Source organism: Alosa pseudoharengus, unplaced genomic scaffold (assembly GCF_046254945.1).
Source record: "Alosa pseudoharengus isolate Yale_2024_CS ecotype anadromous, Long Island Sound unplaced genomic scaffold, YU_APseudo_1.1 YU_APseudo_1.1_scf_8, whole genome shotgun sequence".
In the NCBI taxonomy this organism is placed as follows: Eukaryota; Metazoa; Chordata; class Actinopteri; order Clupeiformes; family Clupeidae; genus Alosa; species Alosa pseudoharengus.
Genome location: NW_027468870.1, coordinates 15293945 through 15308805, shown reverse-complemented (window position 1 = coordinate 15308805; position 14861 = coordinate 15293945). Strand labels below are relative to the sequence as shown.

General features: G+C 41.3%; 1 protein-coding gene across 1 annotated transcript in view; it reads right to left on the bottom strand.

Annotated features, from left to right (window-relative positions):
- Positions 1-3516: 3516 nt before the first annotated feature.
- The window catches only part of rxfp2a (relaxin family peptide receptor 2a), a 48622-nt gene continuing 37277 nt past the window's right edge, over positions 3517-14861 (bottom strand). The window contains exons 10-18 of the mRNA XM_076274459.1: positions 13971-14042; positions 12816-12887; positions 12478-12549; positions 11674-11745; positions 11358-11429; positions 10795-11024; positions 6308-6718; positions 5468-5686; positions 3517-4818 (exon numbers count right to left, since the gene is read on the bottom strand). Coding sequence (XP_076130574.1) covers positions 4553-4818; positions 5468-5686; positions 6308-6718; positions 10795-11024; positions 11358-11429; positions 11674-11745; positions 12478-12549; positions 12816-12887; positions 13971-14042 — 1486 coding nt within the window. The 3' untranslated portion in view covers positions 3517-4552. The remainder of the gene's footprint in view (positions 4819-5467; positions 5687-6307; positions 6719-10794; positions 11025-11357; positions 11430-11673; positions 11746-12477; positions 12550-12815; positions 12888-13970; positions 14043-14861) is intronic.

The window sequence follows — 14861 nt, the reverse complement described above, 5'->3', positions numbered from 1 at the left end:
GACTGCAATGTTTTTTACACATAAAAAGAAGCCTGGTGTGAGATGTAAGGCAACAGTATAAACACCACTGTCTCACACTCACAAACATGGGCGTAGCTAGAAATTGAGGCCCTCTGAAAGATCTCTACCTCTCTGGTGTTAAACATCTATACTGCCTGGCCTGTGCCAAGGACCCTGGTCCAATGCTGGGGTCCCTGAATCTTCTAGATTGCTGTGTCTCTGCCTGTGACCTTCCAGTGTGGTGGTACTTGAGAGGGGTAGCCCGGGCAGCAAATAAAATGTGCTGCCGTTAGGGTGCGTCTAGATCTCTAGGCTAGGAGAGGGGGGTACAATGCAGCTAACTGGGTCGTCACCAGAGAGGACCTGCTAAAGTAAACAACTGGAGGGCAAAAAAAAACCCAAAAGAAGCAAGCCTGGCTTTGAAAGTTTCCAACCACCACTGACAAGACAGGAGGCATTTCAGGTGATGATACAGGCCTCTTGAACAGCACATAACCCACGTGGGATAAACACTGGAAGAAGAAGAGCAGATTTCGGCACAAATGACACCTGACTTTTTCACAAGACAAGAGTGATGGTCGGGAGAACATATGATGCACCCTGCCATCACAAGCAAGTGTCTTTTTTTATTATTCAGTTATTTCTGGTTAAGGAGCAAAAATACAGTAGGCCTACAAGGTCTTTTTTTAAATAATTCAGTGATTTCTGGTTAAGGAGCAAAACACATAAAAGTGCATCTGGCTTTATGTGCAAAGAATTTCATCATCATCTTTCATCGTCAAAATATTAGTAATTTAACTGATGAGTCAGACAAAGGATGAGTAGCCCATAAACAATGCCAACTGCCAAATATTTAGGCTAAAAGGACACCCATTGTTTTTACTATCACAATTACAGCTGTTGTTTATGCTACTAAGCTAGCAGGTTGTTCTTCGACAGGCAGGCACAGCATTTGGAAAGCGAATGACATGAGCATGGCGCGTACCCTACCCAAGATGAGTTCCTAAATAATTCATGCACACAACAGACCCCTTCACGCAGGACTCCAATCGAGCTTATAAAAGGAGTGGCTGTGCACATTGGCGAACGTGAATGCCATTTAGGCATAAGCAACGCTCCAGCCCGCCGTGGTGACATTACGTTGCCAGTTCAGCCTTGAGCATATGAATTGGGGGCGACTGCCATTAGACAAAGATGTAATCGCGTTTGGACCCCGTTGTGTACAATATATTCTGTATAAAAGCACTATAATATTGCTGACTGCAGTTTTTACACACTATATGATAACCTAACGTTACCACATTGGTAACGAGAACATAGCCTACTGTGGACATTCTAACCATTGGCTTAAGCCCGATTCCTGGGGTGCATGCGCTATCCTTAGGGAAAATAACAGATATCTATATCCTATATTAGGAATTAAGTAGCCTGCGCGTAGGCTACAGTGGAAATACTGTAAGTGATGAATTGATGAACCTGGTAATTACGCACCATCAGCACGAAACATAAGACAAATAGTCGCAGTCGTTTGTGTTCGTTGAAATTCCACCCTTTAACTGTGGAAGACATATAGCTCGCGCCCCCATGCCAGTTTACCCAGCTAGCCCTGTCTGGGATGGTGCTGAGAAGACAAGACAGTCTGCAGCGGTAATGACAAATAATTCCGCCTCACCAAATTAGCTATACTCACTGTTTCTCTTCGGCAAGTGTTGAATTTATAGTATCATTACGTATCCCAACGCCGTCCTTGAGGCTTCTGTATTGGCACTTTGCTCTATTAATCCTTTCGGCTTCTTTTGCATTTGAGATCCATCGACTGACAGAAAAAGACGGACAGAGGATGGGGAAGCTCCGCCCCTAGCAACCTATCCAATTCAGTTCCTTCGCAGAGGGGGAGAAATTCTCGTTCACAATTTGCTCATTTCCATGTCAGTCATATTCCCCCACCTTGTTTCTCTTTGAACACCTGTTAGTGAAGGATGCTCAGGTTCACCCACACAGTCATGGACAAACATGACCATGCTATAAAGACAAATGTGAACAGCTCGTGTTTGTAGATGATAAAGGACTGTGGTTGATTTGGCTCTCCTAACGTTACATGTAAGCCGAGATCACATTCACAAGAGAATTATGTTGCTGTTACTTGGAAACAGTGTAACCACCAATTGATGCTACTAATGAGCGAGGTCTTAGTAAAATTATACACCAAGGTCATATAAGGATAATTTTAATGTGCCACAACGAGTTTGGGCTGGGACGACACAACTAAGTTGGTTCATAGTGTGTGGATACTGTATGGATAAGATCTGAATCCTTAAGGATGCCATAGCTCATAGAATGGTTTTAGTTTTGCTGTTCCCAATTGCTTTTCAAGCTTGAAACTGTTGCAAACATGTTGAAAACAGATTATGCTCAAATTATATTTTCACAAAGTTAGAGTATAGTCTAATTTAAGGATGTCTGAATGAGAAGTCAAGATTGCCTCTGAGAATAATTTCAGATTCAGACTATGGGTGCCATCTGGCTTTTATTTTGTTAAAATGGTCTGTCTATCCATAGTTTTAATGGAAAGGTCTTGTTGTTGATGCTGGGGAAAGGTTGTTTATATGGGAACTCAATAGCCAAATTCAGCCCTCCCTTCACTGCTTCAGAGGCAATGTTGGAACACCTGCGTCCAGTATTGTTGATTATTGCTCATCCAAAGCCATATTGTTTGCTTCCCATTTACAAAGCCAGGACAAACAGGCACACTCCTTTGAGCACACACACACACACACACACACACACACACACACACACACACACACACACATACTGAAAAGACAGATGCATGTGAGGAGAATATTAATGAATGTGATGTATTGTAATCAAGCACTACATATTTACCCTATGGACTACCCAATAGCCTGCCTTAGAGACTTGTATTAAATAATGGAACTGTGATGGACTCATCAAAGAAAGCATATGATTTGTGGCTCAACTCTCCATAGTATCTAGCGTCTTACATTTAGGCTACTCGTATGTAAAAACAAAAAAATAACTTACCAGGTTACAAATACTTCAAGGCTTTAATCACAGTGAAATCTAAAGAGTATTTAGTCTTTATGTAAAAGTTGCATTTGTAAAAGCATTTTGACCACAGTTATCAATTAGACTTTTTGCTGAAATGATTTGCATGAACATGAAAGGATGAGCTTCCCTGTTTGCCATTATATGATGTTCATAGGCTATATAATGGAAATTAGGGTGTACCTTTACTCTTTCATTTTTTCAATTTGGCATCCATTTCAAGCTCACAATCCTAATTTGTCATGTGATCACTAGGTGGCACTATATCAAAAGAGTAAGGAATTAAGTAATTTCAATATTGAATTTGGAAATCCATAGTAGAATTACTCCACCAGACATGATCTTACATCTTCTCTTCTTATATGCAAACATATGCCCACATATGCCCAAACACAACCACATGAACTTATTCATATATTCACTCTGATATTCACACTCATGCAGGTGTAGGGTCAAGGGCTCAAGCCTTTCCACATTGTTTTTATTTGTAACAGATTTGTTTACAAACACTAGCATGCAGATGAGTACAATTAGTGGATGGATCTGTCTTCTGCATGCATGCTACATGTATGCCTTTGGCATTCCCCATCATGACTGATGACAAAATTTCTGTACATTGCAGACACATAAGAGATCAGCGGAGGACCTTCATGACTTTACAGACACGTTGTCAATTCACCTTATGAAAACATACAATCACTGGATCTTGTTTCTGTTTTTTTTTTTTTTTTTGCAGGTATATTTACATAATGTCTGTAATAAATAGCAGTGATACAAATGTAAACTCACAAATAAAATGTGTAACAGGAACATCCATAGGACGAACATAACATTCATGAAAGGCCCTGATTTACTTAAGTGTGCTCAAAACCATGCATGATCACCTGGAAAAAATGCCTAAGCTTATCTTCTAGGAATGAATAGTGCTGTATCACTAAATAAGCAATATTACAACCCTTGTCAATTCGTATTAACATTATGTTATGTACTTAGTATGTCATTTTATACTAACATATAATAGCAACATTAGGCAAGGCATTTGGCATGGTTTTAAGGTTAAACCTTTAGTTCAATCAGGGCCTTCAAGAAAAACCTGAAAAGGTAACACTGTGTGTTCTATTCAGATTATGTTTGAGCCTCTTTTTTTAATACGGAGCAATGGCATTCACCAAAGCCCCTGCTACCACAATCATAAAGTACAGTGCATGATGAACCTTTTTTTACTGCAATTCAGCATTATGAAGTGTAACTCCCACAATGGCAGCCGGGGTCATACTTTAAAAGTCAGAGATCGACTGGCAGGTGAACTCCAGAGCCAGGGAAGACATGAGACATGAATACACCAGCTGATTGGCTGTAAGGTCACTTCCTTTGGCCCAGAGAGCATAAAAAACCACCCATCACAGTTAAGCCATGTCAAATGAATACAGCAATGACAGGGACAACTGGTAATACTCCCCCCTCCTCTTCCTCTTCACGTAAGTCAGTTGTATCGGGCATCCATGTCCGCAAGGGATTGTCGGGGTAGGTAGCCCTTGGGCGGGTAGTAGGTCGGGCGTGAGGTCTCCATGTAGATGGTGGAGCTGGTCAGGCTCTTGCGGTCCTTCTTGAGGACGGACTGGCGCTGCCAGCGGCACAGCAGGAGCTCAACCTGCTCACGGAAGAAGCTGGTGGTCAGCGTGTACAGGATGGGGTTGAGGGCGCTGTTGATGGGAAGCACGAAGATCACCATCCAGGAGTTTATGGTGCCTGAGGAGAAATATACTCTTTCATTACCATAATACTGTGGGGCAATTCCACGGAAAATTGACTTTTTTGTCACATCCATAACGCCAGTGAAATGCCTTGGCATTTGTATGATGTGAATGATAACATTAATTTTTTTTGTGCATTTTTTCTCATGTACATTCTTCAGCCAAAAATAGCAAATGCTCAAATTTCATGTAATCATTCACATCATACCATACCATCACATTTTATTGGCGTTATGGATGTTAAAAAAACGTAATTTTCCATGGAATTGCCCTGTAATAGATTTCCACAATATGCTTTTGAAAGTTCTTGGTTTTTGTGGCATGCCTACTCATTCACAGATGAAAGAATCCAGAGTATCATACCCTGAAATTCCTTAGTTTGGGAAAATAAATGTGTGCGTCTTTTGTAATCTTGCTCTGCTGGTGATTGCTCTATTTCTAATTTTACATCTATTCAGTCTAATATCCATCCATCAATTCATTCATGCACTCAGTCTGACCTATCCAAACCAACTTCTATTACAATTTGAAAGGTATGCATTAAGCCAGCATTCATCCACCTTTAGAATGAATAGCACAGTCTTGGGATAATGTGCACCATGCTCAGCCCATTAAGCTACACAACCAATGTTAATGTGGCTTGCCTGGTATCTCCACCTCCAGCAGGGAGAGCACCTTGACCAGGAAGATGGGGATCCAGCAGAGGGCGTCAGAGAACACAATAAAGAAGAAGCGGTTGGCCACGGCCACATCTCTATGCAGACGGCTGCGCAGGTCTGTGGTGTTGATGCCCGTCTGATAGATGGAGTAGAACATGCTGGAGTAAGACATCACAATGATGAGGAAGGCCAGCAGGTTCAGCCCTGTGGAGACAGTAGGAGAAGTATGAACACCAAAACACCCCTTCTCCCACATAAATACACACACACACACACACACACACACACACACACACACACACACACACACACAGACAAACAGAAAAAAACACCTACTGGCTTGCCACTTCTTTCTAGAAATCATAGCATAGAGGTTGCTTAAAATGCTCTATTCCATAGACTACCATTAGTAAATAAATATGATCCTATTCAGATAGCAACATTATTTGGGGAGCTTTGATGGATAACCTAGTAGCTTAGTGCCAGTTAAAGGACATCATTTTCCAGGACAACACAAATTATTTTCCAGGACATTTTACGAGTTTTTATGACTGGAAAACGGTAAACCAAAATGTTTTTTCCAGAACTTGTGAACCCTGACATAACAAAAAAAGAAACAAACACAAACACGAATGAAAGGCCTCTCTCACACACACATACCAACAAAGTTGGAATTAGAATGTTGAAACTATGACACAAACTTTGGTAGCCTACTCCTTGAAAAGAAATCCTCTCGTAAACACTATAGTAGAGCATAAAAATGATTTCAGTTTGTGACAGCTGAAATCAAGCCCTCTCTTACTCCCATTCAAAACACTTACTCACCCAAGAATATCCCCGTGGAGTACCCTCTGGCTGTTGGCTTCTCCAGCCTGTCCGAGTGTAGTGGAAAACACACACCGTTGCGACCGTAGTAGTTCCCAAACAGGTCCTCGTTGAGCAGCGGCACCACCGCGATGGTGAAGCCCAGCAGCCAGATGGAGACTATTACCAGGCCCGTCTGCCGCTTGCCCGGCCGCATGTGGCTGAAAGGGAAGACGATGACCAGGAACTTCTCCAGCGTCAGGTAGGTGAGCAGCAAAACGGACACTTCAGTGGACAGCATGGCCAGGAAGCCGATGGTGCGGCACTCCACGCTCTCCATCCACATCAGCGCGTTGCGGTTGTACGCGCCGCGGAACTTGACGTCGTAGACGCCGACGAAGAAGAGGTACACCCCCATCAGGCAGTCAGCACCTGGGGGAATCAAAATTAACACACACACAAGAAGGGATCAGGGGCACATCCTACTCTAGGAGTTGAGTGTGTGTGTCTATTAGAAGACAGTGTTGTATGTTAAAGGTTTGTTTTTGCTCAAGGTTTTGTGTCCTTCCCGCTGCACACAGTACATGTGTATTTATTTACAAGCCAAAGGACAGGAACTGGAAAAGATCATCTCTGAAGAGCCATGTCAACTGGTAGGGAAAAATTACACAATTTCATGCAAATAATAGGCTATTGCATAATGGTTGAAAAGCAATTTGTGATTCTCCGGGTCAGGGGTGGGCGAAGTAGCAAGGCTGGTTCTCCGTAGATGGGTATGGTACAGCTATTACAAGTTAGTTTATTATCAAAATGACTTTGAAGCTGTTATATAAAAGTAAAAAACTTGGGGATTCCTTTAACTGATTCTGAGTTAACATGCAGAACCAGAAAAGAACTGTCCCCCTTTCATGTCGCCACTCACACGCTAAGGTAAACAAACATACACGAGTGTGTGAGGTTTGAGTGTGAATCATCACTGTATTTTCACAGTAAATCATCCAAAATGAGAAGCTCAGCCTGAACAAATGGGATCACACACTATTTCAACCATGGAATATATCTAACCAGGTGAGGTTCCTGCTTCGACATAAAGCTGCATGGTGTAAGTGTTCTCTGTTTTCTCTGAGCCAATGTCTGGCCCCCTTTTGCGTAATAGCATTCTCTTTCAATTAACTCTAATATAGCCTGATCTGTACCGAAACTCCACGTAATAAGTGTAACGGAACAACAGATTCAACTCACTGATGAGATGTCTTGCTGTGAATTTCAAGTAATAATCACGGCACTGCTCACTGTGTTACACTCAGGGCAGAAAAACAGCTTGCATCACGCACGCCCTCCTCTCAAAACCCATCAGACAGAATAACCGGAGAGGGGTTATTTAACTCAAGGCTCTACCCACCAGGAGCCTGTTTTAAAGGGGATGACAAGTCTGGATCACAAGATTCTAGGCACAGGACACAGGACATAATACTGACGCTCAGGAGGGCACTGCCAAGCCGCAGCTGGCACCAGGGGAGAGGCTTTGTGCTGCAGGCCCGCAGCTATGACAAATGCTTTGTCAAGGAGTGGTTAAGCTCTGGTCTGTATTGGCAGCACACTGGTTTACCCAGTAGACACGAGAGAAACGGTGTGTAAATCCTCAGAACTGGGTCATGGAAGGGTAGATCACAAATGAAATGAAAGAGTGAATGAATGAATGAATGAATGGTTAATTCAATTGAGTCACTCTACTGAAGTTGAAAGAGAATTATTTTGCATTATATATGTTTGTACTCCATAAACACCCACATACACGTGAATATACTTTCTCAATCACTTTCATAGTAGCCCCACACAGTTACAGACACAGTCAGATATATATGCAACATCAACCACATTGCACTGGACACAGTTTGGCAGCATTTCAACAGCATGGTAATTTAGTGTACATTAAGGACTGGTCGGAGGATGCTTGTCTCTCTCTTCAGGGGTGCCTGGACTGTACAGATTGGGATATGTTTAAGGACTCATGCTCTGATATTGATGAATTAACGGAGGTTATCAGTAGTTGGGTGGCTTACTGTGAGGATATTGTCATCCCAACTAAGGCCTTAAAAGTTTACCCCAACAGTAAACCATGGGTTACCAAGTCTCTTAGGGGTCTTTTGCGTGAGAAGAATAGAGGCTTTAAGGAGGGAAACTTGCTAGCACTGCACAAACTTAAAAAAGAGATAAAACGAGAAATCAGGGTGGGCAAACTAAAGTATAAAGATATACTAGAAACACAGCTCAAAATTAACAACCTGGGTATAGCCTGGGATAGTATGAAGACTATAGTAGGGCTTAAAGAAAGGGGAAAGCGGAAGTTAGAATTTAACAGCATACCTGACCCAGTATTGGCAGAAGATCTTAACAGGTTCTATGTCAGATTCGACACACATGACTTCAGTAACAGACATTCTGAACTCAAGAAGAGTCTTCTGGCATCCCCCCCATTTATCCCTTGTTTTAATGAGCATAGTGTTGTTAGGTGTTTCAAATACTGCAATCCAAAGAAAAGCCCTGGCCCAGATAACATCAGTGGCCGCACGTTAAAAGTGTGTGCTGAACAGTTAGGCCCCATCTTCCATCACATATTCAGTTTGTCACTCTCCTTGCAGAGGGTGACATCTCTATGGAAGCAGTCTGTAGTGGTGCCTGTTGCTAAGGTCAGTCGGCCCCAAATCCTAAATGATTTCAGGCCGGTTGCCCTCACATCTCTTATTGCAAAATCCTTAGAGAAGCTGATTAAAGCTGAGCTCCTAATCAAGGTGCAACCTCTCTTGGATCCTTCCCAGTTTGCCTATAGGGCCAAGAGGGGGGTGCAGGATGCTACCATCACTCTACTAAATCTTCTCTATAAACACCTGGAGGAAAGTGGGAATCATGCAAGGTTGCTCTTTGTAGATTTCTCCTCGGCATTTAACACCATCCAACCCCACCTACTGATTGAGAAACTACTAAACAACTTTAGCCTTGACCCAAGCCTGACTGGTTGGCTACTTGATTTCCTCACGCAGAGTTCAGAGAGTGAGGGTAAATAAAATGCTGTCCAGTGGCCTAACATCATCCACAGGCTCACCTCAGGTGTGTGTCCTCTCCCCCCTGTTGTACATACTGTACACCAATGACTGCCGCAGCCAGTATGACAACAGGCACATTCTAAAATGTGCAGATGACTCTGTAATTGTCAGTCTCCTGAATTCCCATGAGAATGAGCATGGCCCTGTTATCAATGAATTTGTGCCATGGTGTGAAGATGCTTTTTTGCATCTGAACATCAGTAAAACCAAGGACATGTCCATAGATTTCAGACGCCCCTTCCCCCTTCTCCAAAGCACAGTGTCATCAATGATCAAGATGTTGAAATTGTATCATCTTACAAGTACCTAGGCACCTTGATTGATGACCGGCTTAAATTCGACCTGAACACCACCTCGGTGTGCATGAGAGGGCAACAGAGACTCTCTGCACTTAGGAAACTGGCTAAGTTTCAGGTGGACAAAACATTGATGGCATTGTTTTACAAAGCTTTTATTGAGTCAATCCTCACATTCTCCATTATCTGCTGGTATGGAAATGTCACCATCAGAGACAAAAATGCACTTTCCAAGATTGTAAATATGGCCAGTAAGATAGTGGGAGTGAAGTTTGTTAGTCTCACCGAATATTTTAATAAGCAGGTGTTCAACAAAGCGATAAAAATATATCAAGATAATGGCCATCCCCTGTATTCTGAGCACGTGCTGCTGCCATCTGGCTTGCGTTTTAAAACTCCTATTGCTTTTAAACAGAGGTACAAAAATTCCTTCATCCCCTTTTCTATCCAAGTACTGAATGCACACAACAGGAAAAGACAGATTTGTCCATTTAGTTTAGTTTATTTAATGAAGTTTTTATCTTGGTTTTACTGACTTTTTAGGCATTGTCAAATCACAACTAAATTATTATTTTGTGCATATCTGTCTGTATTGTATTGTGTTGTGTCTTGTCGTGTGGTATGTGATCCTGTCTGCAATCAAATTGCCCATTTGGGACAAAGAAATAAATTAAACTTGAACTTGAACTACTCCATAAACACCCACATAAACGTGAATATACTTTCTCAATCACTTTCATAGTAGCCCCACACAGTTACAGACACAGTCAGATATATATGCAACGTCAACCACATTGCACTGGACACAGTTTGGCAGCATTTCAACAGCATGGTAATTTAGTGTCATTTCCTTTCCATTTCATCTCAAATGGACTTGCTCTTGTGCAGCAAATTCACCTAACCACTGAGCACATTTTCAGAAATACAGCAGGGAGATTTTTTGTTTGGATGTTTTAGAAGTACTGACTAGACTGTGTATGTGTGTGTGTGTGTGTGTGTGTGTGTGTGTGTGTGTGTGTGTGTGTGCATGTGTGTGTGTGTGTTTGTGCGTGTGAGCGTGTGTGTCTGTGTAAACACCCACACATGCAAGAATGCAGTCTGAACTCACAACATAGCACTTTGATGCAGGAAGCGTGCAGGTTGTTCTCTGCCCGTATGAAGGAGCGCATGCCGATGACGAAGAGGTTGCCGAAGCAGGTGATGAAGGCGATGACCCACACAAACACCCGCAGGACGAGGTTGGCCAGCAGGTTCTCAAAGGAGGAGATCCCATCTGTGTTGGGCTTGCACGTCCTCACGTGAGGGGCATAGGAGCAATACTGGAAATCTTTGAAGTATCTGAGAGACAAAGAGCAAACTCAACAGAAAAAAGAAAAGAGGGACTATTTGTGAATTTGTAAGACATAAAGTATAGAAAGTTAAGGATACTTGGAGCTTGATATGAGGTAAAAAGAAAAACAATAAAGTTGGAAAGGTAAAAAGCCAGCATATAAACTCAGAAACTTGGAAAGGTAAAAAACAAGCACAAGAAGATTTCTACATATTGCTTGAAGGGAAAGTAGACAAAACGATACTGTTTATAAATTGGATTCCAAGAGTTCCAAGAGTTTGCCAAGATTTCCAAAATAAGTTAGTATAAGTAAATGTCTTGGATAGATGACAAACACATACATGTGGGAAAGATTTTTCATGGGAAGGAACATCTTAGTGTGGATATCTGGAATCTCAATGCCCTCCAGGCCTCTAAACACATGGAGAGATGCCACAATGAAGAACAACAATATACTGTAATGGGAAACAGAGAACCCTCAGTTCATCAGAAACAATAAATATATATTAAGAACACTTGCATATAATGCATTGTTTCTGTACATTATAACTGATAATGCTGTATGTAGGTCTAAACTTAAATCACTTAAATCATCAAACACATTTGAATTATGTTATCTATAGTTTGTAATCATAACAGTCTAAATGTGTAACTCACAGGGATTCAAGCTGTATCAGATGATCAAAGTGACCTTCGTGGATGTGAAGCAGTGGATTGTAGGAGATATTTCTGAGGCAAAGGAATGAGAGTTCACACAAGAGTTAACATGAAACAACTTCTTAACCCTCATGTTATCCTTGGGGTCAATTTGACCCCAAGCAACGTTTAACATCATAAAATATATGGTTCACTTTTTTTGCTTCATGTTACATGACTTTTCCTCAATTGAAGGGTACAACAGAGTTAGCATGAAATGTGTACAATAATTTGTTTTCAATGTCCTGTACAAATATTTTGTACATTGATGTTCCTTGGGGTCAGTTTGACCCCAGCTGTATGAAACATAGGATACATGAATATTTGATACATTTGAATAGTATGAGAACATATTGTTATTATCATTATTCCATACACAAGTACATATTACATATACTTCATTTTGGCAGGACTATATAAGTCAAAAGGGGAAGCAACAGCAAGCCTTTGGGCTGCTGACACTGGATGGGCAATATTGCCAGCCAGGGTTCCAAGGTTCATAAAGAGGTGTGGGGTGGTAGGATTGTTTTGTAGGGCTTTTGATGGTGGTTATTACACTCTTGTTAAGTATCTGTCACAAAAAAACTGGGTAACAATATGAATTATAATCATTTTCTGAGGGTTTATTTAGCTGAGGTCAAATTGACCCCAAAGATAAAGAGTGTCGGTAAGATTTGAGGATAACACAAGGGTTAAGGAAACAGTGCGTAATGATATAAAATCTCATTGCTCAGTGCTAAGTGAACTGTTGAAAACCAAACTCACAGCTTGAGAAGAGAATTCAAACTCTTAAAAGTGATGTTGGACAGCTCCAAAATCCTATTACAAGACAAGTCCCTGATAGCAAAAGAACAGGTAAGCAGAATGAATTTCTGAATGTTAAATCATGATAAATTATTCTGTTTAAACTTAATCATTCATTCACATCAAAATCTTACAGAAGCTAAGTGTTTGAAGAACTCATTTGCACTTGAATACAGCACAGAGCAAGGTCATTTTACAAGTGATGGATATCTACTGTAGGAGCCACACACATGTGGTAAACATTTGAAGGCCACCAGGACTAGTTTGTCAAGACTTTTTGTCAGTTATTTCAGACTTACAGTTCTGCTAACTCTGAGAGTGACTGAAAGGAATTTTCGGGAACCATCTTGATCATATTGTCACGGAACGTTCTGGTGAGGTGAAGATAACAAGATATTTCATTTGTTGTTTTCAATCGTCCTCTTATTACTGAAGAGCATGAAATGGATTCTGATGAACAAACAATTTGAGACATTGTATTGACCTAATCATATTATGTCAGTGTTTCCCCACAGAATTTAATTCTATTTGTGGTGGCAGGTTTACAGAATTAACTTGAATGCAACCGTATTAAACAAATTAGCGCAGCGTGCTATGATGCTAACCAGATTTAAGCACAATTTAGTACAACCTGGAAAAATCATTGTGTGGTGGTGAATGTTGATATTGTAGTGGGCCGCCACAAATAAGTCAATGTATGGGAAACACTGTATATTATTTTAATGACCTTTGATTCATGGCAGACATCTTATTCAAGACTTATTCAATGTTTTTAAGCTACGACACATTGATCATTATCCACTACAAGTCAGATACAGAACAGACACACACACACACACACACACACACACACACACACACACAACACACATACACACCACACAACAACAGCAGCATCTTTGTTCTACTCAGTCTGTCACCTTGCAGCAGACAGCATTGAACCATAATAGTCATTACACCTTAACACTGCAGAGTGACACAAAGAGTTCCATATTACATCCCTCTGTCTGTCTGCACAAAAACACGGCACAAGGTGAGAATGGATTCGGTGAGGATTCTGCTTTTTTGATGACCAAATGAGCTTGAAACCTCTCTTTCCTGAGTTTACCAGGAGAGAGGACTGACTGAAGGATGCTACTGGTCATTCACAATAATATGAACATGAATTCACCAAAACACACCATGAATTGTCTATATACACATTTGTTAAAAACCATAGAAACATCATGGCGGCACCATATCTGAACACATAATGAATGAGTTAAAATCACGTTTGAAATAATATTTAATCAACTAAAGACACACAAAAGCACTCACAAGCACACACACACACACGCTCACACACACACACACACACACACACACACTGCAACTGCACACTCATTCACACACATACTGTACGAGGTAAAATGCTGCACAAGATTAGCACAGATCACAATCTAAGCCGTACTCACAGTGCTGTGAGCTCACTGCAGTCCTTCAGGGTGACAGAAGTGATCGTGTCCAGGTGGTTTTCAGCCAAATCCCTTATAAGGAGAAACACAATGGAAACAGTGTTGAATAAGCATCTCAAACACACACATCAACATACTGTGGTCACTATTTGCACTACCTGGACTAAGAGGTCTTATATTTCACATTGGTATCAATTTAAGGGTGCAAACTGGATATTATTAACCAACTAGAATGTAATGCCAGAGGAATTACAATAGTGGATGGAAAGCTGCTGGCTTAATGTTGGTGGGGAAAATCCTGGAAAAAAAACATTAAATCACTTAATCTTTGAGTTCATACAAACCCTCGTACCAAAAGACCTTGTGTGTCAAGGCGTTCTTGAGATATAACATTCAAGATGTTTTTGACCTTGACATTTGACCTCCAACATCAATTCACTTCATCTTTGAATCCATACAAATACTCATACCAAATTTCAGGCATGTATGTCAAGGCATTCTTGAGATATCGCACTTAGAGAAAAGATTGTTAAGGCGGAGCAAGATACTTCGTCGTAGTTCATGTCTATGGGCGCGAAATGGGGATCGAATCCTGTCTGCATAGAGAGGCGTGTCGATGACGTATTGATGAGCGTACGTTGCAAACCGCCAACAGCAGCGGCATAAATAACCGGCGCACACCTGATATAAAGTCGAAAACGTGCCAGAAATTCACATTCCTAACTCTATAGAACTAAGACCTTAGCATATGTGGTAAAATTCTGAGCTATGCCCATAGACTTCAATGGAGCAGTCGCTGCCTCTGCTCTGCATAAAGGGGGATTTTGACCCCCCCTCGTGCGATCCGGGTTCCCGGAAGTGGCTCCTGATGAAGTATCTTGCTCCGCCTTA